Source organism: Macrobrachium rosenbergii, chromosome 20 (assembly GCF_040412425.1).
Source record: "Macrobrachium rosenbergii isolate ZJJX-2024 chromosome 20, ASM4041242v1, whole genome shotgun sequence".
Taxonomy (NCBI): Eukaryota; Metazoa; Arthropoda; class Malacostraca; order Decapoda; family Palaemonidae; genus Macrobrachium; species Macrobrachium rosenbergii.
In genome coordinates this window covers 24,949,024-24,972,500 of record NC_089760.1, presented here as the reverse complement: position 1 = coordinate 24,972,500, position 23,477 = coordinate 24,949,024, and the positions used below count along the sequence as shown (strand labels likewise).

Here is a 23,477-nt window from a genome sequence, read left to right as displayed (position 1 = left end):
CAGTGGCGAAGCTGGCTGGGTGTCAGAGAAATTTAAATGCAATTACCTTCTGAGGACTGAAGGGTATATTGGCAGTCAATAAGTGTAATGAAGGTTACAGGTATTTTCAATCTTTCTAAATCGTCCTTAAACGTTGTTTTGTTTTGATACGTCTAAAATTCTGAAACCTATGACATATGCTTACGAATTTCTTTGAATGTACATCGTTACATTATTTCTATATTCATAATTATTACGCCAAAAAATTTCGTTTGATATCTAATTCATACCTCGGGAATAACTTATACCCAAGGGGAATTATAGGTGATAAGTGCTTCGTCACCAGAGGGATTCGAACTGCTGACTGGCTGGGAAAAAACGAAAATAGTGCAAAGTGACTATGACCATTGAGCCTTTATATATATATATATATATATATATATATATATATATATATATATTATATATATGTGTGTGTGTGTATATGTATGTATATATATATATATATATATATATATATATATATATATATATATATATATATATATATATATATATATGTATGTATATATATATATATATATATATATATATATATATATGTATATATATATATATATATATATATGTATATATATATATAAATTTAGGCTTTCTTAATTCAAATAATTACAACACATTTCCAGCATTCTCTGCCTAAGACGAAAACATTCCACAAGCATCGTACTTCCCTTAGGTTTCCACGAGGCCTTGGGAGACACTTTAGCGCTGAGCGTCTCGACTCCGAAGCATCTCGAAAAGATTGGTCTCCTGGAGAAAGTGGAGGAAGACTTCGAGGTCGACATCAATTTCCTCCTCCAGATGGCTCTCAACAAGATTGCTTTCCTGCCCTTCGCCTACGCCATGGACTCCTGGAGATGGGGCCTCTTCGACGGTTCGATTCCAGAAAATGACTGGAATTGCGCTTGGTGGGATCTTAGGTAATGATAGGTATTTCTTTTCGGTGGTATTCTGTAATCTTATGAGGTGATGCCGTTTTAATCCTTTTTAAGATGATTAAAAATTACTGATATTATTTTAGGAACATACAAATTTAGCACTAAGAAAAACTATAAATGTATAAAATAGGCAAATCTTTGTAATGACGCTGCTCATTAAAATGTTACCTCAATCATAATCATTTTCGATAAGGGGAAATTTTACTGAAAGAAAATGAGTTCCATTGTTCCGTTTTCTGATAACAGATAAGCTACACAATACACTGAATTCAATCAGCCCCACTACGCATGTATTTGTTTTGGTCTTGTACATTACCCATGTACAGTACCTATTGATTTGGCTGACTTTTGTTACAGAACCATTTCCAACGGTTTTAACTTTTTATAAGAAAGACTAATAGAAAGAATAATGTATCATTGCCTAATATTATACCATGGTAACACCTAGAAATATATGGGAAAGGAATATTATGCAGAGGCTTGTCACAAATTCCTGGCTTAATTTTTCTTAATTGCTGTAAAGTTCATTAATTCCTTTTTATGCTCTTATTAAAAACCATTTTCACAAATTCATTCTGATACAATTTGTGTTGGTCATGTGAACTAACATTAAAACCTCCTTAAACTCTTTCATTTTTTAATATTCTTTTTGTTCCCCTGTCTATCAGTATTATTATAAATTCATTCCGTTTCAGGTACGAATTGCAAGGAATCAAACCTCCTGTTCTCAGGACAGAGGACGACTTCGACCCAGGAGCGAAGTACCACGTACCTGCTAATTGGCCATACATTGGGTAGGTTTTTTCATTTCTTTTTAAGAATTATTCTCTCGAATAATTCTCTAAGTTTTCTTTTATTACTCCATTCAGTATAAAAAAACAGTAAGAGTTAGTTTTTTTTAGTTTTTTAAGAAGAGTTCTCTTAAATGACTCTTAGAGTTATGTTCTGCTATTGCTCTTGATGGTATTAAGAAGAAAAAGTTAGATACAACGTAATCTAATAGAACTGACAGTTGCTTTTCAGATTCTCGTTCAGTTCTAGAACCAAGCAATGTCTTGTCAATGTCTTCATTGTGGATGTTAAACAGTGAAGATTTCAGGTTACAAAATAACTGCGTTTCGTAATCATAAATTATAAAAGCACTTTTTAAACACTGGTACCTTCATCTTACCTTATCCTTTCCAAACATCACGGCTGCCTTTTGAAGTAGACGACGTTAATAACTGCTTTCCATAATCATCTATTTTCTGTTCGCGCCGTCAGGAATTGCAATAGCCTGCGTTAAATACCGGTACCCTCATCTTACCCTATCTTTTCCAGACATCCCAGTTGCCTTTTGAAATAGACGATTTTATTAGGCCTTGCTCGTGTTGGTTAAGTGGAAGATCACTTACTTCATAATCCAGCAATAGATATGAAGTATCTACCAGGTCATTGGTCTTCGCTGCAACAGGTAATTTTCTCACCCCCCCCCCACAAAAAATAAAATTCAGTTTCAGGTTCTGAGTCCTGTTATATAATGCTCGTGGTATCCTGCTCGCTGATTGGTAGAGTCTCATAGACTATATAGATAGTTTAAGGTAAAAATATTAATAGCTGACAGAAAGGAAAAATGCATAATTTTTATATACAAAATAAGTATCGACTGTCTACGAGTATATCCTTGGGAAGTACTGATATCTTTTAAAGAAAGTATCACAGTTGTGAAATGTATAACTGTCCATTCTATGATGGATAAATGACAATTAGATTACTATACATTATAGCCGATTAATCAGTTTTAAATGAAAACTAGTATTCAAAATAATAAGATTACGATTAAATTTAAGCCAAATTTTTCCAAATGCAACACTATATTGTTATCAAAATTTCTAAGTATACATCTTACTTCTTCGAATATATTACCTGTTATAAATAAGATTTCCCTTCCCTGATTTTATTGATTGCTTAAAATTACTTAAAATTATTAGCACCAAAAAGATTTTTATGCCACATTTTATCGTCTGCAGTCGGCTACAAACTGAAACGCAAATATTACAAAGAAGTATGAAAGTATTAAAGTAAGCTATAAATAGTAAAAGTTGAAGAAAACCGGAAAATATGACGCACTGAGTGGTTTAGTATAGACCTGTAGGTGTAACAGGTGTGGTACTTTTGAAAGTGCACTAATGATACAAGGCTATGAAACGTAATTGGAAACACAGAACGGAAATCTGATTATGAAGGGGCCAACATCTCAGTATCAACATCTCAGTGTCAACATCTCAGCGTCAACATCTCAGTGTCAACATCTCACTGTCTAATCTTACTAGGCAAGACATACGAATTTAATGGTTACTCAGTAATGACCAACGTACTGTTTACAGTTCAGTCTTACTCCCTTCGTTCCCATAATCAAGCATACGTGGAAACATGAAGTACTACTGAATCCTCTCACGCATTCGGTTGTGAATGCCTCTTAGAGGGCAGCTTTTTCTGATATCCACCTGATAATTTGAGATAGAATCTTATGCACGTGGGAAAAGAAAGATTAGAAATTTATGCAAGTTAATTAGCATTGCTATCCAAACAGCTCACAATTCAAAAGAACAAGACAAAACGAGCACAACTAAATAAAAATGAAAAAAAACATGGATCATGAAAATACAGTAAAATCAAGAAGAACAAGTACAGAAATATTCCTACGGGCAAAGGTATTACTGTGGAATGTCAGTTGCAGCAACTATCATAAAATCGTCCTTGGCATTTGCTGCCTTACCGTTGGTCAATGTTACAACTCCTTTTCCGCAGTAAAAATTGCTGAATCATTCCTCTAAAAGAAAACGGTGACTTCTTTTGTCTTACAGAGTCATGTAATCTTAAGACTGCATGATGGGGGAGTGTAAGAACTGACTCAACTAAAATTATACTGTTTAGGTTTCAGTGTCAATGGGTTACAATGAATCCTAAAAGGCAACAGTGTATCTTTTGCAAGATGAAAAGCTTTCTCTCGGTAGCAGAAATGGTGAAACTTTTCACTAAATAAAAAGCATGGCTCGGAAATATAATGTAAAAACTAAAGGGAATGATGAAGAAATGTGTTTTCCTGTTTGGTGTTTGTAAGCTCTATCATTCAGTAATAAGTAGAACTTTACAATAATCAAGAAAAATTCTAAATTACAATTATCAGTATGATTAAAAAAAGTATTTTGTGTAGTCTCCCCTCTGTGCCAACAAAAGTTGACATAAGCACTTATGTAGCAATACTACAAACTCTCTCTCTCTCTCTCTCTCTCTCTCTCTCTCTCTCTCTCTCTCTCTCTCTCTCTCTCTCTCTCGTTGGACTCATCTCTTGAAGAGACCTCTTTAGAGAAAATCCACAGCACCCCAATTTTCTTCCAAAAGCAAGTAATATCTTCATTCAATCCATCACCACGTATTAGAAACCTCCTCAGGAGTGTTTCATAACGCTTCTAATGTTCCACTATTTACATTTTCGAATTACTTTTATTTTTACAGATATTTCGTGAGCTTCATCATACAGTTCCAGTTCCACAAAGCTCTTTGCCTGAAAGCAGGAGAGTATGACCCACTAGATCCAAGCAAACCATTGCACAAGTGTGATATCTATCAGTCAACAGAAGCTGGCAATGCTCTTGGGTGAGTTGAAAATCCAGTCAGTTCCAGGCTTCCTGAAAAAAAAACACTAATAAAAGTATTATAATTCTCTTTCACGTCACCTTGGTACTGAAGATTCTTTTAATATCTCATTTACATGTGTTATCTGTATTTTGCTTAACTAATCCTCTCTGCAACCTTTACAGGGATATGCTCCAGCTGGGATCTTCCAGACACTGGAGGGAGGCCATGAGCGTCTTGACTGGAGAAGAAGGGAAAATAGACGCTTCTGTCATCAGAGAATATTTTAAGCCTCTGGAGGACTGGCTCAGGGAAGATAATCTTAAACACGGAGAATTGGTTGGATGGCGACCAGGTAAGAGACAACTTAAGAGGAACTGAATTTTTATGTCAGTATTTGTTTACACTAATCAGATTTCAGCAGCAATTTCAGTTAGTTATAATTGGCTTGGATTTACCTTTTTTCTTTTTCCTTGTGGCAAATCAAACTTTAGCATTTTAAAAAAATATGAATGCAATATTATTAAATATTGGATTTAAACAAGGACCATAAATCAGACATCATGGACATGCACAAATTATTAAACAGGGCTACCCAAATTTTTAGACCTTCAGCTAGTGAGTGCACATTATAAACTTTCTTGCACACAACCCATCCCACCAACGACAGCCTCGTAAACCAAATTACAATTAGAGGATAATACACAGAAAAGATATAAGAACTGAACACATTCCAAATAAATCATCCTACTTAGCATTATTTATGTGAAGGTTGTTATAAGAAGTATACTAACACTACCTGCCCCTGTTTGATCCTTGAGCATTTTCTATCCCTATTTTGTTACCAGGCACTCATAAACTACCAGATATCTTTCTCGACCTTTTACGTAGTGGGTCGATGTAAAGGCCATTTTGAATTTCCATGGTTTGGCCACAAGTCAAAATTATCAAGAAATCTTCGTTAAGGTATTGGAGTTTATGCATTTGTGTTCACTGGCTTTTTGAAATAAGTCTAGACTTACCATTTCTAGTGTTTCACAAGAAGTTTCTTGGATTTTGTTGGTTTAGTGTTCCCTGTGCAATGTTTTCAAAGCTTCCTCTCTCTACAAAAATGAGGATAAAACGGCACACGCTGCAGGTCTTGTGTGCTACTTTTGTTTTCATGTTTGGTTCTTGTCTTGATGTTTGCAGCATCAAAGGACCTTTGTCTACACGACAAAACTCCCAGAAGGGAAGGTTTTCTTTTTCCATACAAGATTTTATGGGATTTCGGCTATTATCGCAAGATGTCCTGTTGGTCTTCCTTTATATAAATTATTTACTTCAAGAAGTAAATTCCATCATAACATTTATGGACTGACTCGAATTAATTCATAATATTCGCTCATTTCGGGTGATTGTTCAGAATCTAAAGATCCACATTTGGCATCTTATCCCCTTTAACATTGTACAACACTGATGGTTCGCCTTTAAGCAAAAACCATGCTGTTTCAAGAGGGGCTCAATCTTCTACTCTCACTAGGACAATCTCCCTCTCAGTGTTCTGAGTACTGATTGTCATGTGTATAGGAAACTTATAATGTTCCTTTATAGAACTGTGCCTCAAATTATCCAGGTCATTTCTTACAAGCCATTTATTCATGTGCTTATATTTTTTTGCATATTCTTATCTACACTCTACAGTTGCATCGCATCGGGCCTAATCAATCAGCAGAAACTTTTGGCTGTAAAAAGTCAATATAATCTAACAATATCACCAAGGCTAAGTGATTGGAGAGACGAAATGCACGCTGTTTGAATTTTTTATATTTGATACGTGTTAAAAATGCCTCTAATTATTCCTTTTTTTTTTTGCTTGTTATTCATAATACACATCTCTTGGGAAGAAGACCTCCGGGTTGGAAAAGAGAGAAGTCATACCTTCTCATTTCTCTTTTATTTTTTCTCATTATCCTTTTCCTCCGGAATGCCAGACACTTACACAAAAACACATAAGATGAGTTGGGGGAAAACAGAAATAGCCGGCTTTTGCAGTTTATGTTTAATTAGTAGGAATATCTATTTTTTTAGTTGCAACGAATATTTTTTTTTTTTTTTTTTTTTTTGTTAATCTAGATTGCTGTCGGCCTGCTCGTTTACTCCATTTATCAACTATTCCCTTTGGTTTTAAGCAAAATGGAAAAGGTTCTAGCAGCATAACTTTAAATGCCCTCTCTTTTATCACGATACCCTTTTCATTTCAAAATGGCAGCAGTATATGAAACTATATTTCAAGATCCAGCAGCGGAAGCAAGAGCTCACAAAGCCGTTGAGATAACAAAAGAAAAAGGGTAGAGCAACCACGCATGAAATGAACGCTATAAATGGACCCAGCAAAACAAGAACTGAGCCATTTCAGCAATTTTCTACCAATAGACGACGCCCGGCCGAAACGCATTAAGGCAGCGTCACGCCTGGTGCATTTTGGCTTCGATCCCGTGAATTCACGTTGATAAAATGCCCACTGACTAAAGGGATTTGGATGAAGGATGGTGTTATACTTCACTGTTTTGTTTACCTTTGTTTAGCAATAGAAAAACGAAAGGAAATTCCATCACGGAGCGATATATATAGACCCAGCCTACGAACGCTCAGTCAAAGGGTTTAAGAGTAAACGTGTACAGAGACGTTGCATTCATTTTTTCGGATTACTTTTCAAAATAAAAACAAATCAGACTCAATTGCATAACAACGTATAACGATTCACCCAGTGATCTAAATAAATAAGTCTCTCTACATCAATGCAATAAGTTAGAACGAAATATGGCGTTTCATGTAAGCTTTCTCTTCGCGTTAAAAATGAATGGAAATCAAATTCAGTTACCGTTTATTTTGTTTCGACTCAATTTCAGCTCCGTGTAAATAGGCCTCCAGCCATCGTAGGCAAGGAGCTTTACTCTCAATGCAAAGCCGACTTTAATAAGAGGCAAGGGGAGTGCCACCTCTATCGGCGCGTAGGGATTTACACAACACCAACAAACGATCACATTCCCCCCCTTCCCACTTCCCTTCCCTCTACCCCCCCTCTCTCCTCCCTGCAACGGAGGAGATATTTTGAAAGAAGGAATCTTTATTGCTAGCCTCGGTAATTGGAAAGACGTTGCTGAAGTCGACACGAACACTGATCATTTAATAACGAGATCAGGAGTAAATAGATGTAATTTATAAAACGTGTACAAAAGCTGGAAACAGAATCCATGAAATCATCAAAATATGTATACAGTATTTGTTCCGGAATCTAGATGCCTTAGCAGGAGTTTGCGCCTTTTGCCTCATTTTTACCCGTTCAGGAAAAATAAATAAAATGAGGCATTTTAGGTTAAACATTCAAAGCTTTAACACCTATTTATTAAACACTGTACCTAGGTTACCTAGTTTGATTTAGAATAAACCAGCAGTCTCAGAGTGGAACTATATTGCTGGCCATATTGCTTTCCATAGTAAATCATTCCTTCCAGGAAGAGAATAGTTCTGTTCTTGCTGGGAGTCAACGGCCATCAGAGAATAAACAAAAACCTTTTAATCTAAACAGTTAGTAGAAATATGTTTCGACATGTCTTCAGTGTAACATTTAAGCTTAACGTAAAATAGTAAATTATAGTACTTATGTCTAACATATACAGTGCATCATAACCTTGTTAATTCATAATCCAGTGCATTATAATCTTGATCATTTTAAAATAATTTTATGAATGGAAATCATCACAGGCAGCTTTTTAGAAGCGGCTCTGTGCCTTTGAAATACCCCTTTGAAGTTTAGCAATTCTGGCTCTCTTGAACAATTATTATTATTATTATGGCTTTTGTTCTCTTTTCGTTATTTTTGTTGAAGCTGCAGTCGTTATCGAATACCAATAGTTGCAGTGTTATTATCAGTAGCAGCAGCACTGCCATTGCGGTACCTCACCCAACCATTTTGTTTTCCTTCTGTTCCTCTCTTTCTTCAGCCTTCCTTTTCCCTGTTCCTCTTCCTTCGAAAAAGCGTGAGACGGGAAAGCTTCACTCCAATAACCCGCTTTATGCCTTGCTGTCATTCCATCTCAGGAGAATCTCTTTTGTGCAAAGTCTTCTCTTCTCAACCCGAAGGTGTCAGGCCATCTTAGCTGGCGTTCCTTTCTTTTCTTCTTTTCTTCCAGTCGAAGCCTTTAGGAAAAATCTGTTTTCTTATAGCGATGGTTTCGTCCCCAGGTTTTTATAGCTCTCTCTCTCTCTCTCTCTCTCTCTCTCTCTCTCTCTCTCTCTCTCTCTCTCTCTCTCTCTCTCCTCTCTCCTTTCTGTTTACCCAGTATTTTCTTTCTTTTTGCCTCTAACTGATATGTTTTTTCTCGTTATCTGCTGTTTCTTTACCGTTCTTTCTCTATTAAATTAAGACTTTACCTTTGGTCCCCCCCTCACCCATCTCTCTCTCTCTCTCTCTCTCTCTCTCTCTCTCTCTCTCTCTCTCTCTCTCTCTCTCTCTCTCTTAAACGAGTTTTAAAGAATATTATAAAAAGGGGTTGATAATATTCGTAGGTGTCTGGACTTTTCACCAAATGGGACTATCTCAGCAATAGCAGATGTCTGTCTCTATGGCAGCTTTTATAACAGGTGCCAGGTTTTATTGACAGGTGTTACACCTTCGCTACAAGTGTTGGCCCTTCTTAGCAGAGGCCGATCCCTCCCAATGGGTATCAAGCATTTCTAGCTAAATGCCAGGCCTCAACAGCAGGTGTCAGTACTTTACAACAGACATTAGTCAGTTTAAGCAGCTCTGTTGTTTTTAGCAGTTTTTCAATGTCTCAAAAGGTAGAGGGGTCTCTTTAATAGGCATCAATTTTATCAGTAGTCATCTGGCCTTCTGAGCAGATGTCAAAATTTCTCAGCAGGTATTTGACCTTACCAGGTGTCAGTCCTTCTCAAAAGGTGTTTGACCTCATCAGATTTCAGGCCCTCCTGGTTGGCAGTGCTCTTCCTTAGAGAAATCAGTCCTTCTCAGCAGGTGTCAGGTCTTCTCAGCAGGCGTTCATACTTCTTCTTGTTATAAGGTGTTTGTATCAGGTGCTAGTTCTTTATAGTAAGTGCCGGACCTCCTCTGCAGTTTTTGGCCTTTGAAGGTTTTCGCGGTGTGGGTCCATCCTAGGAAGGTTTTTTATCTTTTATTTGTGTGTGTGTGTGTGTGTGTGTGTGTGTGTGTAAATAAAGCCCTTTGAAAAATCCATTTTTTTTTTACATATTTTACAGCGTCAACATTCCAACTGACCTTTATCTGTATGTAAAGGTTTTTCTTTTCTTCTATTATCCTATTCACTATCAAAGTTGTTTTTTTCACTAGTTTTACATAATCACTTATCAAATATGATTTAGTATTTACTTCATTTTTTAAATTTTTTAGTGCCCTTTGTTCACCCAACTACGAATTTTGTCATATATCACTATATCTTTTTTCCTCTATCATCATATTTATTCTACAACTTCACGGCTTAAAATAATCTAAAAAATTTTCATTGATTTTTCTTCCACAGACGGACAGTACTGCGTCTACAAAGCGCCGTCAAATTCTCAATAATTTCCAGACAATTAAGCATTTACTTCATGGCTATTGCGCTTTTGATTCCTGTCTAATGCAGGCCTATTTATTATATATTTATTAGCTTGTTTCTTACTTCTAAGACATAAACGTTTAGTTCGCTTATTTCCAAGAGAGCACATGGAAACTTTATCGTTTTTAGCCCTCGTAGACCCAGGTAATTATACAAGTAGAGAGATATATATATATATATATATATATATATATATATATATATATATATATATATATATATATATATGTATATGTATATATATATATAGATAGATACATACATACATACATACATACATACATAGATACATACATACATACATACATACATACATATACATACATACATACATAATATAGATATAATATAGATATATATACGGATGTATATATACATATATACATATTTAGTAAAGCAGAATGGAATGAGGAAATAAGATCAAATAAATGAATTGATTTATTTTGCTGCTATATTCCCAGCGTGTATCATTAAGAATTGATGTTTAATACTCTAAAGGAGTCTTTCATCAATAAAATTCTGTTACCTTGAGCAAAGCTTCACGAGTTATGACGAATGCTCACTGAAATTGGTAATGTCCATGGGTTTGTTCAGCTGTTATTTATTGTATCAGTAGGTGAGAAAATGTAATTTTAAAACAAGGGCAACTTTATTTTAAAAAATCATCATAATTAGTAAGCATCTTACCTTAGTGTCTGACGAGGTACATCATACCGATAGTACAACGCATTCGGATAAAATCACCCAAATGGTCATAAAGTCACTAATTACAATGCACAGAAAATTTAAAAACAAACAAATAACATGAAAGAAAACCTAAAATAACCTAGAATGCAAATGGAGCCAAACAAGGCCCTTCTAAAAAGAAAGGTTGTCCATGTCTTACTCCAAAGTGTGAGAGAAACAAAAACACTTCAGTTTTTCATGACAAAGGAAAAAATTTGCAGTTCGTTTTGAACTATGGAAGCGGACAGTAAACAAAAACGACGCCTCTTTCAATTTACGTTCGCTTCCAGATTCTTTCCTGACATTTTATGGCAGTTTTTCTTTCCCATGCTGTCGTTTTGTTTCGGCTGCTATACCTATGGTATAACAACTGAACAAATTCCTTTATTTACTTTGGCATTCATCGTGTGTATCATAGTATGATATGAATGCATGTAAATTTGTCAGGCAGTTATACATACATACACACACATATATATGTATGTATGTATGTATGTATGTATATATATGGAGTATGTATGAATATATACTGTATATATATATATATATATATATATATATATATATATACACGTGTGTATTGCGTTTTGTGTGTGTATATATATATATATATATATATATATATATATATATATATATATATATATATATATATATATATATATATACGTGTGTGTATGTTTTGTGTGTATATATATATATATATATATATATATATATATATATATATATATATATATATATATATATATATATATATATATATATATATATATATATATATATACATGTGTGTGTGTTTGTATATATACATATATATATATATATATATATATATATATATATATATATATATATATATATATATATATATATATATATATATATATATATATATATATGAATGTCTTTTCCTGTAATACTACAGTGTAATATGAAAATAAGAAGGCCCATAAAACACTATTTAAACGTTGAAACCATATATTTCGGGCACTTGTTTCTGTGCCCCTGTTCACTGGTAGAATATGGACAGGTGGAAAGTTACAATGGTATATATACAAAAACATGAAGGTGTGGCCTTAGGCCTCCGATGTTAAGGAGGTGGCGTTTCTTAAGAAGGAGGAGATTGACCAAATTCCCTAGTGGTTTTTGGCCTCATTAGCTCCCGTTTGGCGATGGATCTGGCGGTCGCGTTTCTTGGGTCATCTTCAAAAGGGGTCCGGCGTCCGATTTCCAACGTTTAAATAGTGTTTTATGGGCCTTCTTATTTTCATATATATATATATATATATATATATATATATATATATATATATATATATATATATATATATATATATGTATAATATATAGATATATATAAATATATGTAAATATACATATATATATATATATATATATATATATATATATATATATATACTTATATATATGTATGTATGTAGGTATACTCATGCGTTCGTTGGTACAGAGCTTGCGCGTATTTGCTCTTGTATTATACGTTTCCGTAAAGTTGTTGTGTACACTGCTGAAAACTTAAAGGAATGTATATTCTTGCAAAAGGATTTGCAAAAGGGATCCTCTTATACCCAGCAGGTAGCGTGAGCCTCTCCCATATTTCCGCACGAAAATACAGGCAAATATACAAGGAAATATTTCGTGTTTTCTGAGTTTATGGAGAGAGAGAGAGAGAGAGAGAAGCCTAAAGTTTTCTCTTTTGATGAATGTTGAACAAAAGCATAAAAAACATTCTGGAGTCTGAGAACCCTTCAGTTGGCTTCGTTGCTCTTTCGAAGGATGATCATAAGGGCACTTAGCCTTCCAGTATTGTTCTCGTAAAGTTTATCAGTTCTACAAATCTTCCTTCAATGCCTGTTTTCCGTTTTACCCCTTTTTTGTGAACACAACGATGGCTCGCTATTTCGCCATGCACTCTAAATTATTTTTTTTCAAGTCCCCTTGTTGAAAGTTTTCCTTTCATTATTATTATTATTATTATTATTATTATTATTATTATTATTATTATTATTATTATTATTAATCAGAAGATGAAACCTATTCATATGGAACAACCCCACAGGGACCATTAACTTGAAATTCAAGCTTCCAAAGAATATTATGGTGTTCATTTGAAAGAAGTAACAGAAGGTAACAGGAAATACAGAAAGAGTAGATCAGTCATTAAAAAGGAAAAATAAATTAACAAATTAACTAATGATCAAATAGATAAAACTGTAATTTATAAAATGCAAGGTGAATTGTTTTAGGTCAGCAATGTATTGCACCTCCGCCTGAACTTTGGAGGTTCCAATTGCACAAGCATCCTCAAGGAGACTGTTCCACAGACCAACGGTGTGAGGAATAATAGACCTCTGGAACTGAGACGTTCGACAGTGGGGCCCATTCACTGCATATTGTTGCTACTGTTAAGCGAATCTGGTTGCTCTCGGCTAGGGATCAATTGTAAATGTGAAAGATCTCTGTTAAAATACAGCTTAAGGAAACTTGGCAAACAAGAGACCATCCATCTACAGCCCAACTCATAAATGCTACTATCAGGAAACAGAAGCCTTCCACCACGAACCACTCTGTCTAAAAGAGGTAAATCTCTGGCAGAGGCAAACATCCACACCTGCGAACAGTATTCTAGTAAAGGAAGGACAAATTGCCTAAAACAGGTTGCGTTGATTCTATCACTGTTATAAATATATGAGGCCTTACATACAATATCTAACTTCCGTGCGGCATTTACTGACACTTCCATTAGATGTTTCTCAAAAGGAAGATGGGTATTTGGTAATCTGGTAATGGCGATCAAACGGTTAGATATCCAGTATTGGCATTTTTCTTCTAAAAAAACTGATTCCTTGATATTCCTGCACAATTATCTCAAAGAATAAACAAAAGAGACTGTTTAAATGGAACTATCTTATCGAGAATAAATAAAATTTTATTAGCAATGTGAGAAAAAGCCTAATACCATGCACATAACGTCATGAAAAAACAAAAAAAAAAATTCATCCAGATAATGCACCGCGTATATCAGCAGTCTAATGAAAGGCTTTTACAGCCCTGTGTTTACCAGTGTATGCCAATATTCTGGACGTGGTAAAGAGAAGCCATCAGAATGAATACCAGACCCCGTGATCACCTTCAGGATTATATGATTAAGGGCACCGGGTTCTGCCTGGAAATCAGTCGTGAAAACGAACAATGGGAGAAGCGGGTGAAGTCGTTGTTTGGGAACATTTCTTGGAATTGGTTGTCAGGGAGTGATTGGAATACCGTCTCAAAATCCAGATTCTTAAATTTCTTATAATAGAAAAGTTAAAAGTTGTGTTATCTTAATTAAGCTTTTTCTTTCCATTGTGGAATTCAGTCACTTCAAAGTTTATCATTAATGATACCTTGAATAGACTTGACCAGAGAAAATGATAATAATAACAAAAAAATCAATATGAAAATAGATCAAATCTTATTCTATAGTTGAAAATCACTCTTGATTTTTGTATATATTTGTTGTCTGGCCAATAACATCACACAAATTGCAGTTTGCCCAAAAACCTAACAAATTAGTCTGCGATTTCCAATATCCATCGCCTCCGAATGCTCTCGACTGGCTAAAACTGGCAGACCGCCCCACGCATGCGCATTGCCAATATTGATCAAAGTGTTCAGACCGAGGAGGCTGTGTTTGCTCTTTAACAAACCCGTTTTTGGCTGCGTCTCCCATTTCGTTCTTCACTTTTTACTCTCACTTCTTTCCCTTTAAGGGTTCGAGCAAGCACTCGGATGTTAACCCAATCAATATTCCAAAAATTCACGACCCTGGAAAGGATTTTAAGTAAATAAGTATACATTCATGTCTCGGCCCTATCAAATACAACAGAAAAGGGCCGAAGTTCTTAAACAAACTTTGTTAGAGAGAGTACATAACATTCCTTATCTGAAACTTCGAGCTACGGGATTAGAAAATGTCGCTGTTGCATTTCACAATTTCAAAATATTTGTCCATTAAAATGAACTATCTGATTATAACCGCGTTGTGCTGTGCTACACGAAATGCAAATGCAAACACACGCACACACACACCCACATATATATACTGTATATACATTGTGTGTGTGGGTGGGAGTGGGTAAGTGTGCATATATATATATATATATATATATATATATATATATATATATATATATATATATATATATATATATACAGTAATGTATAATGTATACTTTATATGTTGTGTGTGTGTGCGTGTCTGTATACAGAAATGAGCAACAGCGACTCTTAATTATATTGTAAGCTATAGAATAAATTTTTAAAGGACGTGTCTGTACGTGAGTGCATATACATAGCAGTTAGCTACATGTGGTCTATACTGGGAGAAAGCACTAAAATAACCATGTACACTTCATGTGCGTTTGTTATTTGCTTGTCTGATCACCTGATTAGATACAGAAACGTACGGAACAATGACAGATCCGGGTTAACAATACATATCACCAAACTGTTTTGCCGTATCTTATCAACAGGAAATGCAAGAAATTCAAACCTACTTCAAGAACTGTATATAAAAGCAGTTGGTTTTATAACCAACATCAACGTCTCGATTCCTTACCAACAAATAAAACACGAATGGGGCCTGTTTATTTTTGTAATGTCAATAATCCTCGATATTGGTCTTCCGAAACTTCGATGCTTATTCAGCTACATTTTCTAGGAGATGGAGGACCTTAATCAGTGTTTTACGAGATTCGTCTCTTTCAGTGACCCTTGAGAAGAAAGAGGGTTGCCCCGAAAAACCTATCCGATTCCTCTTTATCTTCTGCAGCTGGAATTTGTTTTCTGGTCATGTTTCATGAAATCTTTTGCGTGATTTCATTTTTCGTTTTCATCTTCATTCTAAAATGAGTGGCACTCTCTGTCTGTATATATATATATATATATATATATATATATATATATATATATATATATATATATATATATATATATATATATATATATATATGTATATGTATATATATATAGATATATATATATATATACATAGATACAGTATATATATATATATATATATATATATATATATATATATATATATATATATATATATATATATATATATATATATATATATATACAGATAGATAGATATATAGATGGATAGATATGCGTGTATGCGTGTCTTTTTTTTATTTTGCTCTTTATATATCTGTAACTTCGTCTATCATATAAATACCTTACAGTATTTCAACACAAGTTTTAACAAATTTCACTCCAGGTACTTTTACTTTAGCTCCGTTTATACCTGCGAAACCATCATTCAAAAAGAATACAGAAAACGACCATTTCTGAAAGCAAGAGTTATCGGAGGATCTGTCTCTCAATCAGCAGACGTCCGCTGGCTTTGTTTAACAAGACCTGTGCGAATCTTCCTAAAACACATTCATCCATTCATTTATTTACTTCCATTCGATAACCTATACCTAAAAGTAAACAGCAGTATAATCAAAGGTTCAGAAAGTGAGAAAGAGCAACAAAAGTCACACCTATCTGCATTATCCTCTCTCTCTCTCTCTCTCTCTCTCTCTCTCTCTCTCTCTCTCTCTCGTGTCTACGAGCTTTTTCTTAAAGTTCTTAGGTCCTGCCTGCAATTTCTGTGAACCTTCAAATCAGCTTTGCTTCACCTTCAGCTAATTTCGTACCAGTCGCGAACCAGTTTTAATGACACGTCAGAATGCCAGCTGTGTCTGTCTGTCCTGCTTGTTCGTTCTCCTGATTAACTGTTCAACAGTGGGACATTCCAGAGTTCACATATATATATATAAAGTAGTAATATTATATATACATATATATATATAGTATATATATATATATATATATATGTGTGTGTGTGTGTGTGTGTGTGTGTGTGTGTGTATGTATATATGCATCTATATATATATAAATTTCTGACTCACATCGGGATTCAACCCAGGTCTTTCAAATGAAAAGCAAGGGCGGCGCCATTTCATTTGAGAAAATTGGGTTCGATGCCGATGCGAGTCAGAAATTTAGTTCCATATACAGTATATACATATAATATAATATATATATATATATATATATATATATATATATATATATATATATATATGTATATATATTTATTTATTTATTATTCTTCAGTATAGGTCTTGATTTTTCTCCTTCCCCCCCTCTTCTTTCTTCATTACTTTCTCTATCGTATATAGGAATTCCATTTTGCTGAAGCATTATAATGATCGACGTATGCGTACTTATTATTGATAATAGTATTACTAATAATAAAACAATTTACTATATTAGCGGAACCGCTATCAGCAAGGAGAGGTTTTATTTGAATTCTTAATTAATTTGTTAATTAACTATTGCCATTACCAGAATTAAAACCATTACTGAAAGTTTTCGTTGATTCGCCAATGGAACTGCTGGATTCATCGAATTTACGCAGAATCTGGAGCTGTGAAGATGGCGTCTCTCCGTTAGGGCTTTACGTTACACTTGCCTACCAATGGTAACAGTTAGACTGTTAATGAAACAACGATATACGATTATTTCTTTGCGCTTAGATAAGTATTGCAATATATATATATATATATATATATATATATATATATATATATATATATATATATATATATATATATATATATATATATATATATATATATATATATATATATATATATATATATATATATATATATATATATATATATATATATATATATATATATATATTTATTTATGAATATAGACATATATATACTTATATATATATATATATATATATATATATATATATACTATTATTATATATATATATATATATATATATATTTATTTATGAATATACACATACATATATATTATATATATATATATATATATATTATATATATATATGTATACTAAGTTGCAATTATCAGTATAATATATATTTTTATAGATATATATATATTTAAATCGAATGAATAGACAATCTTGCCCCTTAGATGTAGGCAGGTTATAAGATGCAATTATCAGTACTGAACAGTGGATGATTTTTTATAGAATATATGCTATTTAAATCTGCTAATGATTTTCAAATACGAAAAGTCTTCATTTTGCTCCATTAAGGTTGCAAATTAAGGAAACCATGCATATTCAGCATCCTTTCCATATCCCATCACTTTCATCTACCGCTGAAGCTTCAAGATAACAGCAAATGTTTGTTTCTTTCCCTTTGCATCAGTCAGTATTCCATAGCAACAAGGACGAAGGCAATTTATTCTCTTTCATTTGTTTGTCTATTAAACACAGCTAACTTTTTATGGCTAGCCCTATTATATTGCCATTAAGTCAAACATCGTTCATTAAAAAACATTTAATTGTATATACTCATCTCGTCAGTACACTTTTAAATATCAAAACCCAGATGAAGAGCGAATCTACAAACCGCAATGATTCCGAAAGTGTGGAAGTGACAGCTGGTTCAGTGGGACGCACTCAAATGCATGGCTCTGATCTGCATAATGCATGGTTAAATTACAGTGAAATTGAGGTCACCAATTACGGACTCCATCGTTGAATTTCGCTGCATAACGGACAGTGTGTACTGCGGAACGATTCCGTTCTTAAAAGAGTGTTCCGTAGTATGCACTTGCTTTTTAAAAGGCAATATACAGACCTGTCGTATGAACATCATTAGGAAAAGACGTTTCAGAGAGCAATGAGAATGAAGATACTGAGGTCCCTATTTTTGTGGCTGATTTCTTGTGCAATTAATGCAAGAGTATACCGTTGCAAGCAGCATGTCGAGTTACGCAAGCAGCTGGTAACCCATGCTTGTTCTTTCTTTTTCTTAACGTTTTCTTCTTCTCCTTCTTCTTCTCCTCCTCCTCTACCTTCTTCTTCTTCTTCTTCTTCTTGACTTGAATGTAAAGAAAGAGCATATAATACACGTTAAAAATCCGAAAACAGTTTTGCACAATCCTTCCACTGAGAAAATCTGAACAAATGCAAAATAAACAATAGTCACTTGATAAACTATTGCTAGTGAAGAGGTTTCAGCTTTCATTAGATATTCATATCTTTATTCATCTGCTAATATTTCTATTATTATATATATGTATTTGTTATTCTCATCTGTATTTCACTATAAACCGTTTGTCAACAGTTAACAAAAATTGTTTTTTGTCAATGATCACAGCTGTTGTCATGTCACAGAAATTAGTAAGTCAGTTCTATTAGAACTTACTTTGGTTCAATGTGAATTTGTGTATCTTTCCCATAATAATAATTTTGCCGCCGTTTTCAAAAACACAAAAAAAAATAGTTACATTAGGTAATATTATTCATAATATCTATAATTAACGTCGTCAATAACACTTTTAATACGACCAATTAAACAGAATGTCTTGCACAGACTTTTATCAACAATCTTTTTCAGCTAATATCTACATATCCAAGTTCATGAAAAACTGAAAGCAGTGATTTTATAAAACCAGGACAATTTTCAAACGACAATAGTTATAGCCACTTTGAAATATAACACTCAAACTTAAACCAAAAACAAGCGTGCATAATTCCCCCTGATAGTTAAGCATATTTTCCAGAATTATTCATTAATCATTGAGATATCAGGTCTTGAAATTTATTAGGAATCTCTATAAAAAACCGTAGGTATCAGATTCTTTTAAATAGTCATTTAGTTATCTCGCCTAGACCAGAAAAGTTCATTATGATTGTTGTTATTATAGTTTCAGTTATTGTGAAGAAATTTATTAGGGACAAAACCAAAAAATTATTTACCTCCTAAGCTCCCACAGAATGAAAATTTTATATTTAAAAAACATTTAATTATGAATAATGAAATAACCAAGCGTATTAAGTATTAAGACATGACCTAAAGTTTGTTCACCTTCACTGTGGAAGTTACCTTGAAACCTGCCAAAACGGAAACTACCTAATTGCTAGGCTTTCACAGGACGATAATCTCGTACCTCAAAGAACAGATAATTAAGAATGATGAAATTATAAAAGCACTCCAGTCATTTTATGTACTCACTACATTAATTATGATAAATGGATAATCATTCACTCATATGAGATGAACAAGTATTAAAATGAAGCTAATGAGCACTGGGCTTTGAAGTAGCATAAACGCCTCTTTCATTTTAGCGACTGGGTTTAGATGAATTTGCTTCCGGTATGCAATGAATTATTCGCTTTTCAGTTCAGTGTTCTGATCAAACCTTTTGGCGGAAACTTACTTGTTCATTAATGAGCAAAAAATTTTTTTAAACATTATCTACCGAGACTTTACAGCCACTCTTTCTGGCCTAAAACGATAAAAAAAATGGAAAAATATTTATTTTCAAAATGTATTTTAGTCTAATGTTTTCGCTGTCCTACATAATTGTTTATTTATCTTTTAGCAGCGTGATATATATACTGGATATAATGGCTTAAATGCTTTATAGGCACACTTTCTTGCCTAGATATATATCCATTTTTTTATATTTGTTGATATACCGATAATACATCGCGTTGTCACCGCAAGACGGAACAATATTTACATTTAAAACTATTATGTTCATACGTTTTAATTTGTTTTTATTTATATTTAGCGTTTATTTTTTACAATGCATCACATTTTTAGCACAAAGAATGCGCTTATGCAGCTTAGAACAATAGATTATACTTCAAGAAAATAGCATGCATTCACTCAAAGACAAAAAAATAAATGAAAACACATACACACAGAGAGAGAGAGGAAGGAGAGATTTAAAATGAAATCCTATTAAGATCCTACCTAACCATCAGTTCTATAAAATATATCGCATATATATATATATATATATATATATATATATATATATATATATATATATTTATATATATATATATATATATATATATATATATATATACAAATGTATTCCTCACTTTGCCATGATACATGCCAGTAAGAGCCCTGGTGATACATAAAGTCAACAGGTATAGTCAAGGTTCAGAAAATTGGTTAACTGGAGAGACGTCAATTTCAGGGGATTACAAAAATAATCATCAGCTTCTTTTATTACAATGAAAGGGCGAGTCATAAGAAACTTTGGAAAAACACTCCTGTGTCGTAAATGGAATTAGTTTTAAGATTATTATTATGGTATTTATTATCAATATTTTTCAAAATTTCGTATGTCACAAATAAAACTAAAAATTCTTGAGAAGTACGATACAAGCAGTTACACAATGGCTTACTCACATAATAGCTAACACGGAGTGAACCAATAGGAGAGAATAAACAGATAGGTAAGCAATAAATAACTAAACAGGAATATGAGTCAAATAGAGCATTAACATCCGGACGCCGAAAAGAACGTGCCCTAAAATAAAATATGGTCGACGCCATCTCCTGTCGGAACACAGGCATAAATATGCCCCGGGGCACTGTATCTACCCCAGTCTTCCAGGGGCGTGGAACCGCCAAACCTCGTCCTCCTCCAACAAGGTGAGCGTCGCCTTCTCGAGGATTACGCAACGTTATGACCTCCTCGAGGAAAACTCCAGCGAATGTTTTTACGTAAGGCGTCAGGTTCCTTGACCGGCAATTATGCAGTTTTTCGCCACTTCGTTAAACCACTGGAGCATGTTGAAAAGGAAGAGAGAGAGAGAGAGAGAGAAGGGGCAATAAGATTCTTTGCATTCATCCGTCGTAAAAAGTGATTAAGAATCTCTCAGAAAACAGCGCAGGAGATTCCATTCTTCATCATTATCTTGATAAAATGGGATGCTTAAATAAGGCTCATACCTCCTTCGTGGGCCATCTCGTTTAAGGACATACTTTTAGCTTTAAAGTCTGGTTGAGTTTTCGAGATACGTCTGAAATTAAGCGCTGAGAGAAGATCTCACAGACGTCAGAATTTATAGGCCTAGGTAATGATTAACTTTCTTGTTTAAATCTGAAGTCTTTGCTCAGAAGATGAAATTTCTGAAGGGTATTATTAATTTTTAAATACTTAGATCCGCACGCGGGTTTTGGATACGTCATAATAACTACTGTAAATAAATGTAGTTCAGCAAATAAGCATAACTAAAGAAATCAGTGGAATCCATCAATAATTCTTTGGTTGAAACTATAAGTGCATAACACACTTCCAAAATCTCGGTTGAAGATGATAATCAGATCCATTTCAGGATAAACTGAAAGGCTACCATCCAAAAATAAAATTTTTTTTATCGTATATACCACTAAAGAAAGCTTCAAATCAGCAAATTCGATCTCTTTGTGACTGCTATTTATAACCAGACCTTGGAGGAAAAAAGGTAGAAATTCCTTCACGATGGAATTCTATTATAGAGAGAGTAAAATGATGTCTTAAGAAGCAGGACTGGTCGTAGGACATTGTACTGTCACATTCATTTATCGGGGATATTAGATTTTGAACCAGATAGAAGAGAAAGGCTTTATGTGTATATATATATATATATATATATATATATATATATATATATATATATATATATATATATATATATATATATATATATATATATATATATATATATAATATATATATATTATATATATATATATATATATATATATATATATATATATATATATATATATATATATATATATATATATATATATATATATGAAATATCTGCCAAAGCTGGCAGATATTTCATACTTTAATGCCAAGAACAAAGAAGAAAGAGGGAGAGATAGTGGTTCCCTGTCATTTCGATATTTACTGGTGGTCATTGCATGTATAATCAACTTTATCCTAATTTTCATGTTCACTTTTTGGGAATAACAAAATACCCCGTATCTAGAGGAAAAACTAAATTATAAGCGATCTCTCTCTCTCTCTCTCTCTCTCTCTCTCTCTCTCTCTCTCTCTCTCTCTCTCTCTCTCTCTCTCTCTCTCCATGTTTACATAATGTGAATCTGTGAGTTTTTTTGTGGTCGGTCCGGTATATTGGTATTTTTCTACCGGTTTTCATAGTCTCGTTTTGTTTCTTTAAATTTTCGTGAGATTAAAAAAGGCTTTTATCTCGTCTATTTTATTATTCTCAGCCATTTTAAACCTATTTAAAAAATTCTTGCGTTTCTGTAAAAAAAAATTGGTATTTTATCAACGTGCTTATATACAGTTTGTCATTAAATTGGCGGTGAAGCACTGGGCTCTTATTTGCCAGGTCAGCCATTCAGTTCTTGGGCTGCCGCCCACCAGTCAACCCAGCTGCATATGGACACAGAGAAAACGACTTAGGACTAGCAGCCTTATTCCTGGAGAATTGCTGGAAGATAAATATATATATACGTATATATATATATATATATATAATATATATGCATATATATGTATATATTATGAGTGAGTGCGTTTTCTATTCGTGTACGGTTGTATGATGCAATGTATATCTGCGCAGAAGTTCAAAACCTATACATGGGAAACAGGCAAAGCCATTTGAAAGATGAATATAATAAAAACCTATATTCTAGTTAATCCACGAACAA

The 23,477-nt window shown here is 33.5% G+C and overlaps 1 protein-coding gene across 1 annotated transcript in view; it reads left to right on the top strand.

Moving 5' to 3' along the window:
• The window catches only part of LOC136848909 (uncharacterized), a 96,885-nt gene extending 86,518 nt beyond the window's left edge, over positions 1-10,367 (top strand). Inside the window, exons 54-58 of the mRNA XM_067121732.1 lie at positions 716-959; positions 1,673-1,771; positions 4,476-4,616; positions 4,781-4,950; positions 10,136-10,367. Coding sequence (XP_066977833.1) covers positions 716-959; positions 1,673-1,771; positions 4,476-4,616; positions 4,781-4,950; positions 10,136-10,179 — 698 coding nt within the window. The 3' untranslated portion in view covers positions 10,180-10,367. The remainder of the gene's footprint in view (positions 1-715; positions 960-1,672; positions 1,772-4,475; positions 4,617-4,780; positions 4,951-10,135) is intronic.
• The last annotated feature ends 13,110 nt before the right edge of the window (positions 10,368-23,477 follow it).